Here is a 19,824-nt window from a genome sequence, read left to right as displayed (position 1 = left end):
TATTTTTTAGCTAAATTTATGTGTCGTTAACAGTTTTGTTTTGTTATGTACGTTAATTAAAAAAATGAGAAAATTAGTTAGTAGTATTAAAACAAATTAAAAAACATAGTGAATAAATAAATAATTGATACATCTTTCTTATATAATACACATAAAATTAAACAGTGCGGTGACTGAGATGATGGACGAAAATAATGAAACGTACTAAAAATACAATTACAATGCAAATATGATGAAAGTAGTGATAGTCTGAAAGATATTGTGCAGGAGACATGTCTTATTCCATTTGGATTACTGGTTTGCTAAAAATAGTTAAAATTTTTATTGAACAGAATCGTTTCTAGTAGTTAGATTCTACTAACACCTTTAACACGTCTTCGTCTTTTTTCAACTCTATTATTTTAAATTCGATTAATTTTTTTGAATATTTAACGTGGTCTGGTTGTCGAAAGAACAATCATCTGACCACCTGTGATTTGTGAATTCCATAAGGGGGAACCCCAAGAGGTGCAACTTGCTTGATTATATCCTTAAGTTTGTCCATACTACATCCCAAAGGAATATTAAATCTTATTGGATTTGTTCCAGTGAAGGAGTAACCCAAAAACCTTCCTTGGCATGGTATGTTTCACTTTCTATTGTAATACAACATTGCATCATGAGTAGGAGTAATAGTGGATTGAAGCACGTTAAGTATATCATCCGGTGTTCTATTGATGGTACATAGTAATTTTATAGGGCCAACACACGAGTATTTCTCATTGCACATTAACATTGTATAAACATCATCATAATTTTTTGATTGTAGAGATTGAAAAAATATTGCTCAAAAGAACATTTGCGTTGGTAGTAGATTTCATCCACTAACTGATCATTGGTTAGCTGAAGGGTGTTTTGTATTATACTCTTGAGTGTCTCAAAAGAACAGTCATTAGGAACTCGCATTGGTATGGGAGTGGGACTTTGAAAATAAACACCAATTTGGTTGTGAGTGATTGGTCCATTTGGAAAAATGAAGGCTAATCTCGAGTTAGCAATGATCTGGCTGGTTGTATCTCCCAATAATACCATAGTATTGAGATTGAATTTGGTTTATGAAGGTATGTTGTGTGGAATTGTGTGGTTGTATCGAGGGTGTTTGGTGTTATTTATAGTTGTATGAACATTTTGCCTCGTTGATGTGTATTGGAATGTGATAAAGTTAGAATTGTGTTCCTGCTAAAGGCTTCTCTGGAATCCAATGTTGATTTTTCCATGCTACCTAATGCAGTAGATGTCCATTATAACTTTCATACTGAAAAAAAGATTATGATTTGTCTATTTTATGTTAGTTTTGTTGGTGAATCATTTATTTTTTTTAAGAGACGTGTGCAAATTGTAGAGTTGTCAATTTCAAGTGTGATTTTTCCATGCTACCTAATGCAGCAGACGTCCATTATAACTTTCATACTAAAAAAGAGATTTTGAATTGTCAATTTTATGTCAGTTTTGTTGGTGAAACATTTATTTTTTTAAGAGACGTGTGCAAATTGGAGAGTGTTGTCAATTTCAAGTGTGATTTGTCCATGCTACCTGATGTAGCAAATTTCCATTATAACTTTCATACTGAAAAAGAGATTTTGAGTTGTCAATTTCATGTCAGTTTTGTTGGTGAAACATTAATTTTTTTAAGAGACGTGTGCAAATTGTAGAGCGTTGTCAATTTCGACTGTGATTTTTTCCTGGTACTTGATGCAGCAAACGTCCATTATAGTTTTCATACTAAAAAAGAGCATTTGCGTTGTCCATTTTATGTCAATTTTGTTGGTGACACTTTTATTTTTCTTTAGAGTCGTGTGTAAATTGCAAAGTGTTGTTAATTTCAACTGTTATGTTACCATGTCACCTGTTGGATCAAAGAATGGGGAAAATCACCGTCAAGTTGGATCAAAGAACATGTGATTGTGGGAAGCCTCAAAAGCTATACATGTCATTGCTGCATGTAAGTACATCAATATAGAATACTTGTAATATGTTAGTCCAGTGTACACATTGGATTACGTGTCAAGTGTTTACAAAATCCCGTTGGCAAGCATGCGTCATCATGATTACTGACCACCATATGAAGTACCTCAATTATATGTCAATCTAGCCATGAGGAGAAACAAAAAAGGTCGACCAAAATCTACAAGAATACAAACTAATATGGATGAGAGAGAAAGAGGTCAACTAAAACATTGTTCAATCTGCAGGCTAGTTGATCATTCAAAAAATAGGTGCCACCATCGTCCCCGAAGCTCTAATCAAGCAATTAATTTCTTTTACCATCAATGTATTTTATTTCACATCATTCATAAATTAATAAAACATTCTTCAAATGTACAATTTTAAACTAATGTAGATCTTCAAAACTAATTTACGTTGTATTATTTTTAACTAATTTCTTCTAACTTTATAATCTTATCTAATTTTATTAATTTCCTTTATTTATATTTCTAAAAAATATTTTAAAAAATTATTTTTTTAAAATTAAGAAAATGAAAAACCACGTTGACCCCAATTCTCAACTATGTTTTTAAAAAAATTGATAAATCACAGTGTAAATTCGGGTCCCCCATTCGAATTGATGTAAGCTCCATTAGAGCTTGTAGGTCTAGGATCTTTTTCATCAATGAATTCCTTTGCTTCTTGGAAGATGAATGGCAACGGAATGGAGAAGGAAGAGAGAGAGAGGAGACGCCACTTCAAGGAGAAGATAAGTTTAGAAAAAGTTCACTACCATAGGAGGCCATGGATAAGAGCTTGGAGGAAGAAGGAGATGAATGAAGGGAGAGAAAGAGAAGAGCACGAAATTTTGTGCTCTAAAAGAGCTCTGAAATCTGAAGTTTAATATTCAAATGATCAAAGTTGAAAAAATGCACACACATGACCTCTATTTATAGCCTAAGTGTCACACGAAATTGGAGGGAAATTTGAATTTCAATTCAAATTTCACTTGAATTTGAAATTGAATTTGTGGAGCCAAAATTTCACTAATTATGATTAGTGAATTTTAGTTATGGTTCAGCCCACTAATCCAAGATCAATTCCAAAATTCTCCACTAAGTGTGTTTAGGTGTCATGAGGCTTGTAAAGCATGAAGGACATGCACAAAGTGCGACTATATGATGTGACAATGGGGTGTAGTAAGCAAATGCTCACCTCCCCCTCTAAAATTTAATTGGATTGGGCTTCTACCAATTCAATTAAATTTTATTTCCCAACACACACAACAAATATTCACTTAGTGCATGTGAAATTACAAAACTACCCCTAATACAAAAACTAGTCTAGGTGCCCTAAAATACAAGAGCTGAAAAATCCTATATTTCTAGGGTACCCTACCTATATTATGGAGCCCTAAATACAAGGATCAAATATAATGACATCCTAGTCTAATATGTACAAAGATAATTGGACCCAACCTTGGCCTATGGGCTCAAAATCCACCTTGAGGTTCATGGGAACCCTAGGGCCTTCTTCAACAGCTTTAGCCCAATCCTCTTGGAGCCTCTTGCTCATGGCTCTAGTGTCTGGTCCCTTCCTAGGGAGGATTGCATCATCCTCTTCCCCTTGAAGAGGATTTGACCTCAAATCTGTTAGTTCTTCCTCCTCAATATCAACTCCACCTGCAAAAGGATGTTAAAAGTGGTGCTGACTCCATATTCTTTTGGGAGGTCCAACCTATAGGCATTGTTATTGATCCTTTCCAAAACCTAAAAAGGTCCATCCCCTCTAAGGCTAAACTTGGATTTCCTTTTAGTAGGGAATCTATCCTTCCTAAGATGGAGCCAAACCCAGTCACCGTCATTAAGAACTAGCTCTTTTCTTCCTCTATTGCCTTTAGTTGAATACATCTTTGTTTGGTTCTCTATTTGGTTCTTAACCCTCTCATGCAACTTCTTTACAAACTCTGACCTAGATTCCCCTTCTTTATGTATAAAAGAAGTGTCCAGTGGGAAGGGAATGAGGTCTAACGGTGTTAGGGGATTGAACCCATAGACAACCTTAAAGGGTGGATAAAGACCTATTCACTACCTCTGTTTGCCCATCAGTTTGTGGATGACAAGTGGTAGAGAAAAGAAGTTTAGTTCCTAGCTCAGACCATAAGGTTTTCCAAAAGTGGCTAAGTAACTTAGCATCTCTATCTGACACAATGGCCCTAGGCAAACCATGGAGTCTCACAACTTCCTTGAAAAAGAGTTTTGAGATGTGGGAAGCATCATCCACCTTGTGGCATGGTATAAAGTGTGCCTTCTTGCTAAACCTATCAACCACCACAAAGATAGAGTCTACAACTCTTTGGGTTCTAGGAAGCCCAAGGACAAAGTCCATACTAATGTCTACCTAAGGTGCAGAGAGGATGGGTAAGGGTGTGTATAGCCCATGAGGCATTACCCTAGACTTGGCTTGTAAACAAGCCACACACCTAGTGCAATGCTTATGGACATATTTCTTCATATGGGGCCAATAAAACTTTTCTTTGACTAAGACAAGGGTCTTGTCTATCCCAAAGTGGGCCATGAGCCCACCCTCGTGGCTTTCTTTCACAAGTAATTTCCTAATGGATCCTTAGGGTATGCAAAGCTTTCCCTCTTTGAACAAATACCCATACCCCTCAGTCAAATAGAATCCATCTTGGGCCTTTTTCCCACAACTCTCGTAAATGGGAGAGAAATGCTCATCTAAAGCATACAAGTCCCTAATATTATCAAATCCTAAAATTTGGGCTCCCAGGGAGCAAAACAATGTGTGTCTCCTAGAGAGGGCATCAGCTACCACATTTGTTGTTCCCTTTTTGTATTTGATAACATATGGAAATTTCTCTAGGTACTCTACCCATTTTGCATGCCTCTTGTTTAACTTGCTTTGCCCTCTAATGTACTTAAGTGATTGATGATCACTATGAATGACAAATTCCTTGGAAACAAGGTAATGTTTCCAAGTTTGGAGGGCTCTTATTAAGGCATAAAGCTCTTTATCATAGGTGGGGTAGTTGAGAGTGGCACTATGAAGTTTTTCACTAAAATAAGCAATAGGGTGCCCACCTTGTAACAATACAACTCCAACTCCCACTCCAGAGGCATCACATTCTAGCTCAAAAGTTTTAGAAAAGTCAAGAAGAGCTAGAATAGGTGTCTTAGTAAGCTTTTCTTTGAGCAAAGCAAAGGCTTGCTCTTGTTTTTCACCCCAGGTAAATGCCACATTCTTCTTCACTAGCTCATTGAGAGGTGATGCAATCGTAGAGAAATTAGGAACAAACCTTCTATAAAAGCTTGCTAACCCATGGAAGCTCCTAATATCTCCCACACTTTTTGGGGTGGGCCATTCTTGGATGGCCTTGATTTTCTCAGGGTTCAATTGGACCCCATTTCTACCAACTACAAACCCTAAGAAAACTATATTATCTACACAAAAAGTACACTTCTCTATATTTGCATAGAGGGTGTTTTTCCTAAGGACTGAAAGAACTTGCCTGAGATGTCGTAAGTGATCATATAGGCTCCTATTGTACACTAAAATATCATCAAAATAAACAACTACAAATCTACCTATGAAATCCCTTAAGACATTATGCATAAGCCTTATAAAGGTGCTTGGTGCATCAGTGAGCCCAAAAGGCATCACTAGCCATTCATACAAACCAAACTTGGTCTTGAAAGCGGTTTTCCACTCATCACCATTTTTCATCCTGATTAGGTGATACCCACTTTTAAGATCAATTTTTGAAAAGATATTGACACCATGCAACTCATCAAGTCTAGGAATGGGGTGCCTATACTTTACAGTGATGTTGTTGATGGTCCTGCAGTCTGTACACATTCTCCACGTACCATCCTTTTTGTGCACCAACAACACTGGCATAGCACATGGGCTTAGGCTCTCTTGGACCCAACCCTTCTCCAAAAATTCTTTAACTTGAGACTCTATCTCCTTAGTCTCCTGAGGGTTAGTCCTATAGGTTGGCCTATTAGGAAGGCTTGCTCCTAGGACTAAATCTATTTGGTGTTCTATTCCCCTTAAAGGAGGTAGCCTAGGGGGTATCTATTTGGGAAATATATCACCAAATTCATGTAAGAGTTCTTGGACCTTTGGGGGTAAGGTCTCAAATGTAGGAATTGTGGTAGTGCTAAGGGATGTTTCCCTTGATAAGAGAAGGTAGAAAGATTTTTTAAGAAGGAGTGCTCTTTTAATATTACCTTTTGTTGCAAAATGATTTTCCTTCTTAACAATCTTCTTGGAGGAATCCTTTTCCTCTTTTTCCTTCCCCTTGGCCTTTGAAGACAAGGCCTTACTATCCTTTTGTTTCTTTTGTTTTTTCTAGTTTTTCTTCCTCATCCCTCTTATCTTTCATAGTTAGTTGATCTTTGGCCACCTGTGAAGGTGTTTGAGGATGCAACACAAATTTAGTGCCAAGATGAGTGAGGGTAATCTCATTATTTAGGCCATTGTAAATGATTTTCCTATCAAATTGTCACGGCCTTCCTAAAAGAATATGTCCTGCCTCCATGGGAGCTATATCACAATTAACTTCATCCTTATATGTCCCAATGGAGAAAGGTACCTTCACTTGTTGGTTAACTATCATTTCCCCTTACTCATTTGAGCCATTGAAGTTTATAAGGTTTTGGGTGGGGAATGATAGTGAGGTTCAACTTGGAAACTAATCTTGTGCTACAACAATTGTAACAAGATCCACTATCCACAATGAGAGAAAAATTTTTATCTAAAATTTTGCATCTTGTATGAAAGATGTTCTCTCTTTGGGATTGAGATAGATCACAAGATTGACCTCCAAGGAGCCTTCTAACCATTAAGAGGTCACCTTCTTCATGGGGGTAGACTTCCTCACTAGACTCTTCACCCCTTACTTCATCTTTACTTCCACTAGAGGAAGGGCAAGAAGTAGTCTCCTCTTGACTGCTATAAATATCTTGACCCCTCATGATCATGGTTTTCTTTGTGGGGTATTGAAAGGCAATGTGACCTCTCCCAAGACATTTGAAGCATTTAATGTTGCTAGTCCTTTCTTGGGAACTAGTCTTAGGGGTGTATTTCTTTATGGTCTTACCCTTATCTTCCTTGGGTTTTGAAGGTGCAGCCCCTAAAATTCCATGGGCTTGGTTCTTCCTTGGATAAGAGTGAGAGCCATAAGATGTTGATAAAGGCTTTCTTTTAAGTTGTTGCTCCACTCTTATACAAAGTTGGACTAGCTCATCTAGGTCCCTATATGGAAGGAGTTCAACCTTGTCTCTCACTTCCATATTAAGCCCACTAAGGAACCTAGCTATGCTTGTTCTTTCCTCCTCCCTAAGTCCAGCTCTTAAAAGAAGTAGTTCCATTTGTTGTCTATATTCTTCAACACTCATACTCCCTTATCTAAGCCTTTAGAGCTTGTCCATAAGCTCCCTTTCATAGTAGGAGGGAATGTGCCTCTTCCTAAGGGCACTCTTAAGATCATTCCAATACTCTACTGGAGGATCCCCATGAATCCTTCGTTCCCTAACAAGGGAAGTCCACCAATAGAGGGCATACCCTTGAAAGCTAAGGGTAGCCAATGGAACTTTTCTCTGTTCGCTAATATGATGACAAACAAAGAGTTGTTCAACCTTCATTTTCCAATCTAAGTAGGCCTCAACATTATCTTTTCCATGGAAATATGGGAGACTAATGTTAACCTCTTGAGGCCTTCTATCCTTTTCTATTCTTTGGGAGTGATGTTTAGTATGTGAACTATGGCGTCCTCTATAATAGTCGTTAATTTCTTCACTTAAACTTTTGCAAGAGTGATGACTACTATAAGAGACATGTTTTTCTCTTTTCATTTCTTTCATTATTTTTCTTCTTTCTTCCTCTCTTATTTTCTCTCTTTCATCTTGACTTATTTCTTCCACTCTTTTTTTACCTTTTTCTTTTCTCTCTTGTTTTTCTTTCCACAACTTAAGGGATCTCAACTCATCTAATATCTTATACAAGAGGTCTTTAGGAGTAGAACCCTCACCATTAACACTAGATGAAGAATGAAGACTCATGTTGGTTCCTAAGTTATGGTTCTTTCTTGTTGGGGGTTTGAAAACAAAAGGTAAAAGAAACTATGGTTGAAACTAGCCAAAATAAACACTAAAAGAGGTGTGAAAGATAAGGTAAAAACTAATTGGTAAAAGGAAAGCTACCAAGGCGGTTTGACAATGGAGAGTAAATGAAATAAGCTATGAAAGTAAGCAAGAAATTAAAGTGCAAGAAACGCAAACTAGGCGGATCCTAAGAGTGTTTGGATGACCTCATTTAAGGTTCCCAACAAAACACTCAGTATCCTAAGGGAAAATTGCCTAAAATTATTACACACAAATGGAAGTAGGGTGACCTATTGGAGGCTCCCAACTTACTTCCAATGAAAGGCTTTTTTGTTACAAAATTTGAAAGCAAAACAAATTGCCAATTACAAAATTACAAAAAAAAAGTCCTTAATTGTGGTGGCTATTCTGTCTTTGGTGTTTCACTCAATTTGGAGTGCTTCTTAGTCCAATAGCTCTTAAGGTGGTTGGCCCCTTGCTTCTTGACTCAAATTCTTCAAGGTATGGCACCAATCCTCCTTTCCAATTCCCTATATGGCAACTCACAAATAAGGAAACAAAGAGACAAGCAATAACCAAAGACCAAAAAAAATGAAATGAAAGTTAAACCAATAGAGTTTTAACAAGACAAATTTTCAAGGATTATTCAACAATTAAAGCAATGAAAAGCACACAAAAGCAAGCTAGGACTCAAAGAGAAACCTAGAATGACTCTAGAGTAGAGTAGAAAAACTAAAAAAAAAGAAGAAAAAAAGACTCAAGAAACCTCTAGTTTTGACACTTGTTTTCACAATAATTTTCAAATTGAAGTTTCAGAACTAGGATTGGTATAAAATAGGCACCAATTATAAAACAAATTTGGAGCCAAAACAACAAGCACACTTCCCTTTCACTTTTTTTTTCTTGGACACTGATTTTTCAGCCAACTTGTGTGATTTTTCTTATTTTTTCCTTTACTCCAAATCACTTGGTTCTTTTTTCATAATTTTGGTCCAGATGTCTAAAAAATTCAGTAAACATTTCAGCTCAAAACATGTAGTGACCAATTCCCAGTAATTTATACAAGTTCGTGTGTTCAAGCTGCCAGCACCAGCGATTTCAACCTAGAAATCAAGAGTAGTGTTTATGTTGCTTAAGGCTTGGATAGTTACAATTTGTGTTTTATTATGCTCAATTATCTTGAATAACACAATTCAAGAGAGCTTAAGACTTATTTGATTCAAAAATCCAGCCACAACTCAGCACCACAACTCAACTTCATCATAGGCATCATGTAGGAAACTTAGAGAACAAAAAAAAAAGTTCAACAACAAGACTACTTCTAGGAATTGATTTAGAACATGTTATGAACTAAATAACATGCATGAATTAGACTCAAAATTCAAAAGATAGGCTAATAATGACAAGAATACATGAACACATGTATCTAGAATTCAATCAACAAAATAAAAATTCAACACAAACTTAGAACATAATGTGACAATTACATGACTAAACATGACTCTAAGATAACATGGATTAAGTGATTTACACTTAGATTTTATTTTTCTAATAAATATTTTGGAAGAAAATTTAGATCTAAGGTTCAGCACCAGAATATTATGAATGAAAAATGATAGAACCTAAAATCAACACAAAAACATGATTCAAGAGTAGATCTACAAAATTTGAACCATAGAAATGCAAGAACAAGTGTAGATCTAAGATTTAATCGGTTTATTTTTTTTTTTTGAATCTACTCTAAACAACACCAAACCACAAGACAATGGAGGATATACATGGAGAATAAGATAAAGAACAAGGAATTAAAGAGAATTCACCGAACAAAAAGATAGAGAAAGTAAAAGAACATCACCTAGATGAAGATGCTCTTGATACCACATGATGTAAACTCCATTGGAACTTGTAGGCCTAGGATCTTTTTCATCAATGGATTCCTTTGCTTCTTGGAAGATGAATGACAGCGGAATGGAGAAGGAAGAGAGAGAGAGGAGACGCCACTTCAAGGAGAAGATGAGTCTAGAAAAAGTTCACCACCATAGGAGGCCATGGATAAGAGCTTGGAGGAAGAAGGAGATGAATGAAGGGAGAGGAAGAGAAGAGCACGAAATTTTGTGCTCTAAAAGAGCTCTGAAATCTGAAGTTTAATATTCAAATGATCAAAGTTGAAAAAATGCACACACATGACCTCTATTTATAACCTAAGTGTTACACAAAATTGGAGGGAAATTTGAATTTCAATTCAAATTTCACTTGAATTTGAAATTGAATTTGTGGAGCCAAAATTTCACTAATTATGATTAGTGAATTTTAGTTATGGTTCAGCCCACTAATCCAAGATCAATTCCAAGATTCTCTACTAAGTGTGCTTAGGTGTCATGAGGCATGTAAAGCATGAAGGACATCCACAAAGTGTGACTATATGATGTGGCAATGGGGTGTAGTAAGCAAATGCTCACCTCCCCCTCTAAAATTTAATTGGATTGGGTTTCTACCAATTCAATTAAATTTTATTTCCCAACACACATCAAATATTCACTTAGTGCATGTGAAATTACAAAACTACCCATAATACAAAAACTAGTCTAGGTGCCTTAAAATACAAGGGCTGAAAAATCCTATATTTATAGGGTACCCTACCTATATTATGGAGCCCTAAATACAAGGATCAAATATAATGACATCATAGTCTAATATGTACAAAGATAACTGGACCCAATCTTGACCCATGGGCTAAAAAATCTACCATGAGATTCATGAGAACCCTAGGGCCTTCTTCAGCAGTTCTAGTCCAATCCTCTTGGAGCCTCTTGCTCATGGCTCTAGTGACTGGTCCCTTCCTAGGGAGGATTGCATCACGAATTTATACTGTGAATAGTAAACATGTATATTTGTGTAAATAATGGGGAGAATTATATGTTTTGATATTTTTTTTGTTATATGTATGGAAAAAAAATCATAAAATTACACTTCTCAATTCTCATGCTTCGCAATACTTTCAATGGAATGGAATAAGTTCTAGTTTGTGATTCAATTCAACAATTTGATATATATTGATTTTGATGTAAAAATAATGATATATAAGTGTTAATTATTTCCTTTGTTAATTGCTATGTTACACATATGAATTCTTTGTTACCCACTCACTATTGTTGGTCATTACTCATACCATTTGCTTTCTCTAACAGTTATTCTTAAACATTTGCCAACTGACTGATATATCTTTGTACAATATAATCAATAACAGCATGAGACTTGATGGACCTAATTAACATTTCTCCACTTCTTTATAATTTTTCTTCTATTTTGTGTTTTTTTTTAAACTTAGTTTGTAAGGTTCCAACGTGTTTAGCCTCGAATGCATGTGTTTAATTAGACATAACATTCTGTAAATCTTGGAGAGCAAACCAAAAATCAGATTACATCAAAGATTCATTGGAATTTGTTTTTAAGGCAGTGACTATATTACCACAATATTTCTCATTCTCTTCTTTTTCATCTTATTTCTCAATAAAGATTTATCGACAAACTGATTTTCTTTGTGCTATATAAGCAACAATAACTTTCATATGCATGAAAAAAATATAATCAACAATAGCATGAGACTTGATGGACCTAACATTTCCCCATTTCTCTATAATTTTTCTTCTACTTTGTGTTCTTTTGGGCATTGTTCGTAAGGTTCCAACGTATTTGGCCTCGAATGCATGAGTTTAGACACAACGTTCTGTAAATCCTCGAAAGTAAATCAGAAATCAGATTGCATTGGAAGTTTGTCGGAATTTGTTTTTAGGGCAATGACTTTTTTCACAATATTCCTTATTTTCGTCTTTTTCATCTTATTCCTAAAATGAACTTAACTTAAATTCAAAATTGAATTTGTTAAATAAATGAATTAAATTTGAGTTATGGGTAGTTGAATTTGATTGGTTCATAAACATACATATATATAATATTTTATATTATTAAATTTATATATTTGATTTTTAATTAATATTATTTTTTATTAAATAAATAAAAAATATATAAAATAATTACAATTTTAAAACAAATTAAGCTAACAAGATGAATATAGTCGTCAAATTGAGTCAAGCTTGAGCCCCAACAAAATTCATATTAAACCTGAGTCAAATTTTAAGTCAAGTTAATTTTTATTGAATTAAGTCGGACAGGATTTAGATCGACTTATTTTTATCTATACTCTCTAATCATGTATAAAAACTCAAAATAAATTTTTTCAAATAATCAATTTTCCTAACTTCTAAAACAAAGCAAGCCTTAATTAGTTTCTGCAATAATCACGGGTCAATTTCGAGTATCTTCATTCCCAGTACCTCACGATACCAATGAGCCATGAAAGCTAACTTGTCCTAGAAGATATGCATGAATGTTGAGGGGACACGTAAAGTAGCGTCGCTGTATGTGTAATTTGTCCTTTGTTAATTGGATTAGACGATTTAGCCAGAGCTTTATGATCTGAATGTGGAAAATAACTTTGGATCCATCTGATAGAGCCAAAGGGGAATCTTTTATTTATCTCTAACTCTCTAAAATATCATGTTGCCTCCTTTGAAAGGAAATAATTTCGGGGGATAGGGGTGGGGTTAGGCCTAGAAAAAATGTTATAACTTGTCATTTATACGATGTAACAACTCATTGATGTTTATTTTAATTTTGTTTAATGTTGAATACGAAATAAAAACCAGACTCATTAATAGGAAGGATGTAAATTGTAATAGTAACTCCTAATAAAGTTATTTTAAAAGTCATCACGTTAAAGAATTTAAACTTGGACAAAAAAAAAAATATAAATTATTCTTCCACGTTTTTCCTAGCCGATTTTTCTTCTAAATGTCCTTTGTAACGAACCAGTTCAGAAAAAAACAAAAAACAAAAAACTTTTAACCGCTTTATGACAATTGGTAATTCAACCGTGTTAGGCTCTTCATTTCTAAATTGCGTATGCACGTTTCATGATTACCCTTTATCCCATGACATGAGCATGAAAGAGGTGATGAAAGTTACCAATATATGGTTTATCACTTGAGCCATTTAGGTGATTATAGTATTATCTCTGGACCTATATTTATAGGGCCCATTTAATTAATTTAAAAGAATTAAAAAATTAATTAAAGTAATATTAAATTTGTCAATATTTTATATATTTTTTTAGTATTATCCTTAAAAAACTCTTTAAATTTCATTCTTTTAGTTTTTTTCACCTAATTAAATAATATATTTTCACAGTTTCACTTGAGGGTACTTTTATTAAGAAAAAACAATTAATGTAGTAGTTAATTAGAAAGAGTTTTTATATTATAAAAATACAAACTTTATAAAATATTCCTATATAAAAAGGTGGTCTTAGATGTTAACTTTAGAGCTAATACTAGATAACCTAGCTAACAGGTGATGCAATCAAAACTTAATTAAACATTTAATGACCCAAACATTATCTACTACCAAGATCAATAAATAAAGACGGAGTGGACCATTTGATTGTCGTCCATATTATTCGTTAAAGACAAATGCTTATCATTATCAGTATTTTTGGAGTATTGATTAAGAAATTAGAAAGAGAAATTTTTTTATTAGAATATGTAAAATTATATTGTTTATGATTTTTTAGACTCTTTTATGATTTTCACACCAAATTTTTTTTAGTTCCTTAACCTATATCTTAAGATCTGTTATTAAACTTGATAATCCCTTTTGTTTTAAGATAATTCCTAACCCATAGTAACCTCGGGACATTAGAACTAAAATGAGAAAGTTTTCTTAAAATGCATAAAATTGTACTATTCATGATTTTTTTATGTTTCTTTATAATTTTTATAGTAAATATTTTCTTATTTTAGTTCCTTAACATCCTAAGGACACTTAACAAGATCCTGTCTTAACTAACCAACAAACTTAATCTAACTACTTTCTTTACCTCTAATTATAAAATTCTTTCAACTAATTTATGTTTCTTATGAAAATAAGTTAATTTAGTTAATCACATATTTAAGTTTGTCATTAATATTTGAGGAGAGAATAATTATTTGTACTATCATTTTAAATTTTTTTTTTATTTCTCTATCTACTTAATTGTTTTTCAATAATATTAAACCGAGAATAATTAAGTATGAGTATGTAGGAGAAAAATTTAATGCATCTAGAAATTAAAAAATGATACAATAGAAACGGACAAACAAATTTCCGAAAAATATAATTAGAGATAAAAGAAACATGTATTAGTCCATCCCTCCCATGATATTGTCGTATAAAAAAATTATTCTAAAATAATTATCATTTTAACTTTTCAATGTCACATTAATTATTTATTTTTTCACTATGTATTAAAAAACTAAAAATAAATTAATGAAAATGGGTTAACTTTATAAAATTGTTATTCTTTTTTCATCCATTTATTAGTTTTTTTTAATCGGTGTACAACATCTTAAAGAAAATAATTACAATGAAAAATTAAGAATAATTAATGATTATAGGAAGTAGGAAAATAACTAGTAGTCTAATTATTAATAAATAGTGTTAATTTGGGTCTTCTATTTTTTTAAAAAAAATCACTTTTTATTTATTATAAAAATCACTACATCCTATTAAAATTAATCTAAACAACGTTTTCTGTTGATTTGTTTTCTTATTGAATTTTAATGGCTAAGATTTCTAATCTCTCAAACTCAAATGCTGACAAAAAGAAAAATATTTTTCTTTCATCATTTTCTTTTGTCAAAGTGCCAACAACCTTACACTCTAGTTGACGTGTGATTTATCTCACGATGGTTAAAAAGTCGACAAACTTTATAGTATATGCTGAAAAACAAAACCCCACAATCTGTAAATCAATTAACATTTACTTTATTTATGTCGGATTAAAAACCAATATTATCAATAAAATAGACTGAACAAAAAAAATTAATCTACCCCACCAACGTGGTCTCCCTTGTCCGAATGGGTGGACAAGAGAGTTTAGGGAGGCTATTGGCATCATCGGGCTTGCTTAATAATTTTAAATCTTTGTGTGACAGTTTTTTTAATAAGTACTTTTGTTCACGAAAAGGGTTAAGAGAATTATTGAGAGAATATTATTATAAGCATTATTAGTTGAAGGGCGACCTGGATTAATTAAATGCCGACAAGTGAACGGATTCATTCAACAAAGTAGGATCCGATCATTTAATTTAGGATGACATTTTTATGTTTAATTGTAAAATTTTGTGCTTTTTTCAGTTTTTTTTTCTCAATTTACCAAATTTGTATAGGAAACATTCCTATAATTTTTTTGGAATTTAGAAATAAACTGGAAATATGATAATGTTTTTGTAATAAAATTAAAACTTAATTTAAGAAAACTAGACTAAAATTAAAACAATTAATATTTATTAACAATAGCAAGTTTATAAATTAGAATAGAAAGAAAATGAAAATTATACGAAATCAAGATATAAAACATTGTAAATTAATATAAATAGTTAAATTACATATTTTATAAGATAAAAAATAATAATAATTAATAACATAATTTATACTTATATGTAACCCTTACTAAATATTTTTTTATTTTAAAAATATTTAAAACTAATTTTTTTTAAATAAACTAAAATAAAATTAAAATACATATTTTTTTTTATAAAAAGTACTAATTTAAACTGGCTTTTTGTTTCGGTTTAATTAATCAATTTTTGCCGATTTTGAAATGATCTAATTTTTTAGAATTAACGATTTTTTCCCTTTCAGATCGATGGAATTGGCTAGTCCAATTCGATTTTTTAGGTTTTAAATGCTCATACTTTCTCTGCAAAAAAACAAAAATTCATACTTTCTATTTGATAATTAAAATTTAAATATCTTATATAACAGAGACAAGCCTTCAACCGCAAGTCCCCCAGGAAAAAGATATATATTGAAAAAATACTAGCTACATGTCCAAAATAGCATACAACGTCGATCGATGACAAATCATTATTATGGTAATAAATAGAGGTGAGAAGCTAGGAATATGTCTCCTGGACCTAATGCATTTTATTGAATGCGAGTCACAATGAAGGGAAGACGTTGAAAGTACACCATTTTGAGTGTTATAGATCGATTGAAGGAAAAGAGAGACAGAGAGATAAAATAAAAAAGAAAAAGAAATCAATAAATATGATAAATAGTGTAATGAGAAATAGAAAAAAAAAGAGATGAAAAATGAAGATAAAATACTGGATAATTATGCATCTTAAAATAAAGCTTCATTATGATTGATAAATAGTATTTTCTTTAACTCCTACTTTACATGTTGTAGCATTTATAACCATACCAAAAAAAACATTGATAAACCACACCAAACTAACAATTTCGGAACAAATTCATGCACCACATGAGATATATAGTAGTATAAATTAACCCCTATCATGGCCTCATCATTATAGCTATAGCTAGACAAGTTGTTAGTAACGGTAGTTGTTGTTGGTGGTATTTGATTTGATTTGATTAGTTCTTGGGAGAAGAAGAGACGATTTTGTAGGCTGATAGAATAGTGATTCCGAAATAGGCAATGAAAGCAAAATAAGAGAGCAAGAGGGAAACCAAATTTGTTGTGCAGAACTTGCGCACATGGTCGCATATTGGCTGCCAACCCACATGCTCCTCTCCAAACTTTCCCACGTACCCTATGGCTGTTGCCGCTGCACATCCAGCTATCAACAACACCGTCATCACCTTCAAGGTCAAAGTAAATTCTTTTTCTCACTAAATTTATTGGATGAAAAATTAAATTGTATTTAAGCCTTTTCTTTTTCCATTCTTACATGAATGAATCGAATAGCACCATGATGTGTCATATATTATGAATTTGATTACAAGAGAATCGATTAATAAAATAGAATAAAATAATATGCATGTTAAATTATGTTGATTTTAATGACTATGGGCATGTTTGAGTTGTGGTCTAACATGCAATGACACGCATTTTAAGACTAAAGTAGCGCGGATTTTAGGATTAATGGACCAACACAAAAGATAAACTCTAAATTTGTTTAGAAAATGCACTTTTGAGGTTCACAATGGTTACTCAAGCATATACTATATATTATTAATTTAAATAAGCATTTCAGTGGGTAACATATTTTATACTTTCAGTGGGTAACATATTTTGTTAGACACACATGTCTATATGCATATATGTACAACATTATTGGAGAAGGAAAAGGATTAAGCTTACTATGTCATGCAAGAAAAGAAAGAAATGGTATATTGGTGACGCTTGATGTTTCATAAGAAAGTTCAGTATGATGGTCAGCAAAGACATGGCCACGACAACACCATTTGCGGCTACAAAAAACCTGTGGTACGGAAAAAACAAACAGGGAGAGGATAATTGAAAAAAAAATAATATTTTTTCAGGTGAATGTGTGAAAATGAAAAGTGGGCGGGTGTTGGGGGTTGGAATTGAGGGTACTTACTTGAAGGAGGGTGAGTAATAAAAGTGGGCTTGGAAGCGGATAGCGAAGATGAGAACGGTTTGGTTGTTGGTGACCATGACGGCGATTGATGCTGCGGAGAGGAGAGTGGGTAGGATTCTGAGGATGTCCTGAGCCATCAAGAAAGTTCGTATAATCCTATGTTGTTGTTGTGAGGCTGAGGATGTTAAGGTTGAGGTTGGGGAAGATTTGGAGTCTACTATGGAGGAATCTTTGGCGTCAGCCATATGGGAAAGGGAAACCGTTTCGAGTTACTTTAATGGAAGGGAAATGGGTAGAGACTAAAGAGAGCTGATTGGGGAATATTACGACACGGAATGAAAGGCAGAGACTAAGGTAAGCTAAGGAGTAATACTTGCAACTTTTATAGTATAACTGGTTTTAAGTAGAGGTGGGAATACGTCATGCCGGTCTATATGAACCTATCATCTTGCCTATATAAAGTCTAACCTGAACTGACTTATTTAATTAAAAGGTTAGACTCAGTCTTTTTTAAAAGCCTATTAAATTAAATAGACCAGACTTAGACTTATTAAAAAGTCTTATAAGCCTGGTAGGCCAACCTATATATATGTATATATATACTTATATTATTTTTTGGGTACCAATTTATATTTATATTATTTTTTGGGTACAATTAATTTATTTTTAAAACTAGTAGACTTTGATTACACATTACTGTTCCATAATTTTCATTCCTATAATCAAGTAAGACTTTAATTACAATTTAGGTGCGAGTCATGTGTCCTTTTATATTTCTCATTATTTTATTGACTTTTCTATTCTTGTTAACGTTTCCTTTTTCTTTAACTTTCCTATTAAGTTTCTACTCCAGAACAAAGAAATATTAAAGATTTAATGTGAAGAATGCTTTTAAAAAGGCTATAAGGCCGGATTAGGCTTTTAAAAAGGTCATGCCAAGTCAAAATAAAAGTCTTTGATAGGCTATAGGCCAGACTCAGGCCTCAAAAATTCATTGTAGGCTAGGCTCAGGCCTTTTAAAGCCTGGTCTGACCTATTCCCACCCCTAGCTGTAGGCCTGTGCAAAGCACGGTTTTTTTTTAAAAAAATCAAACTAAGAAATAGAAAAAAAAAAGTGAACCCCAGGGAAGTGATGATAATGAAATTGACGTTGTGGAAATACGGGTGGTGGAGTCAAGTGTGAAGTGTGTGTGCATTCAAGAAAAGAAATTGCGGAAAAAGGAACAGAGAAAGAAGATGAAAACAAACGCAAGAGATTTTCCAGAGGACATTGTGGAAAAATTTGGGATCAGGAAAATGGAATCTTGAAAAGAGAAACAATAAATTACACAATTTTTTTTAGATTTAAGAAAATTACATAAGTCTCATGTCTCTTTTCAACCCTTACACCCCCCTCTCCCTAAATGTTCACTAGTTACACAAGTTTCCCCAACGATTAACTAAAGAAATGTAAATGTTCATTCCATATCTCTTATCAACACAGTACACAACATGTAGATCATTCCTCCCTAGATGGTGCCTTTGCATCATTCTTCCCGATCTCCCCAACCCCTTTTATGTTTGTAATTTTGAACCTTGTTAGTCATGCCTCAACATTGCTAAAACCAATGGAGGACCCCATTTAGTCATTCCTCTTCATTGTTGTCATTGTTGTGTTTAGGTGTGACTATGTGAGGTGTTGATGAGAGGTATTGTTTGTTAGGGATGAGAGTTTCTCAAACAAAAAGAAAAGGTTTTTCTTTGTCTTTTAAGTTTAAGGGTTTTGACGAATTAACTTCGTTTGAAGCAGGGGATCAAAGTAATATGTTAAAATGGAAGAGTGTTGAATGTAATTCCAATAAACCTTCAGGGAGGTTTGTGTATAATTTACTCAAAGAGGGATGAATTACTTATTAGGATAGTGAGTTTTTGATTATTTTTTTTAGAAGTTGAAATGATTTTTAAATAATTTGTAAAACACTTTTACATTATTTTTAAATTCAAGAAAAAAAATTGTAAACTTAGTTTTTAGTTTTAGAAAAACAAAATTTCAACATTTGACAATGATTCTTTCTTTGATTGATGACACCACATCATCACCTCTACTATAATTAATAGTGTTGTCGCCGTTGTTATCACTACTGTTATTATCATTGTCGTCAATGTTGTCATTACCACACAAAAACATTTTAGAATTAATTTTGATAGATAGAAAACTTGTAAAATAAATTTATTTTGAAACTAAAAGTTGGAGAAAAAATTATAACTAAAATTGGAAACTAAAAATTAGTAGTTGTTTTTAA

At 33.0% G+C, this 19,824-nt stretch overlaps 1 protein-coding gene across 2 annotated transcripts; it reads right to left on the bottom strand.

Moving 5' to 3' along the window:
* Window positions 1-16,308: 16,308 nt before the first annotated feature.
* Window positions 16,309-17,897, bottom strand: LOC114399333 (CASP-like protein 1F2). 2 transcript variants are annotated; one of them, XM_028361515.1, is made up of 3 exons: window positions 17,543-17,897; window positions 17,302-17,422; window positions 16,309-16,799 (listed from the first exon to the last, which is right to left on the bottom strand). In XM_028361515.1, exons 1-3 carry the CDS (start codon window positions 17,785-17,787, stop codon window positions 16,572-16,574), a joined length of 594 nt encoding a protein of 197 aa, XP_028217316.1. In that variant the 5' UTR covers window positions 17,788-17,897; the 3' UTR covers window positions 16,309-16,571. The 2 variants fall into 2 exon arrangements, with proteins under 2 accessions (XP_028217316.1, XP_028217317.1); XM_028361516.1 differs by having other exon boundaries at window positions 16,678-16,777.
* Between the last annotated feature and the right edge of the window lie 1,927 nt (window positions 17,898-19,824).

This window comes from Glycine soja, chromosome 19 (genome assembly GCF_004193775.1).
Source record: "Glycine soja cultivar W05 chromosome 19, ASM419377v2, whole genome shotgun sequence".
NCBI lineage: Eukaryota > Viridiplantae > Streptophyta > Magnoliopsida > Fabales > Fabaceae > Glycine > Glycine soja.
This window is presented reverse-complemented; position numbering and strand designations above follow the sequence as displayed.

Bases quoted from the DNA above. Each gene is read 5' to 3' on its own strand.
- LOC114399333 (XM_028361515.1), bottom strand. From the start codon at position 17,787: ATGGCTGACGCCAAAGATTCCTCCATAGTAGACTCCAAATCTTCCCCA. The intron at 17,423-17,542 runs GTAAGTACCCTC...TCCGTACCACAG, and splicing joins TATTACTCACCCTCCTTCAA to GTTTTTTGTAGCCGCAAATG. The intron at 16,800-17,301 runs GTAAGCTTAATC...TTGACCTTGAAG, and splicing joins TTCTTTTCTTGCATGACATA to GTGATGACGGTGTTGTTGAT.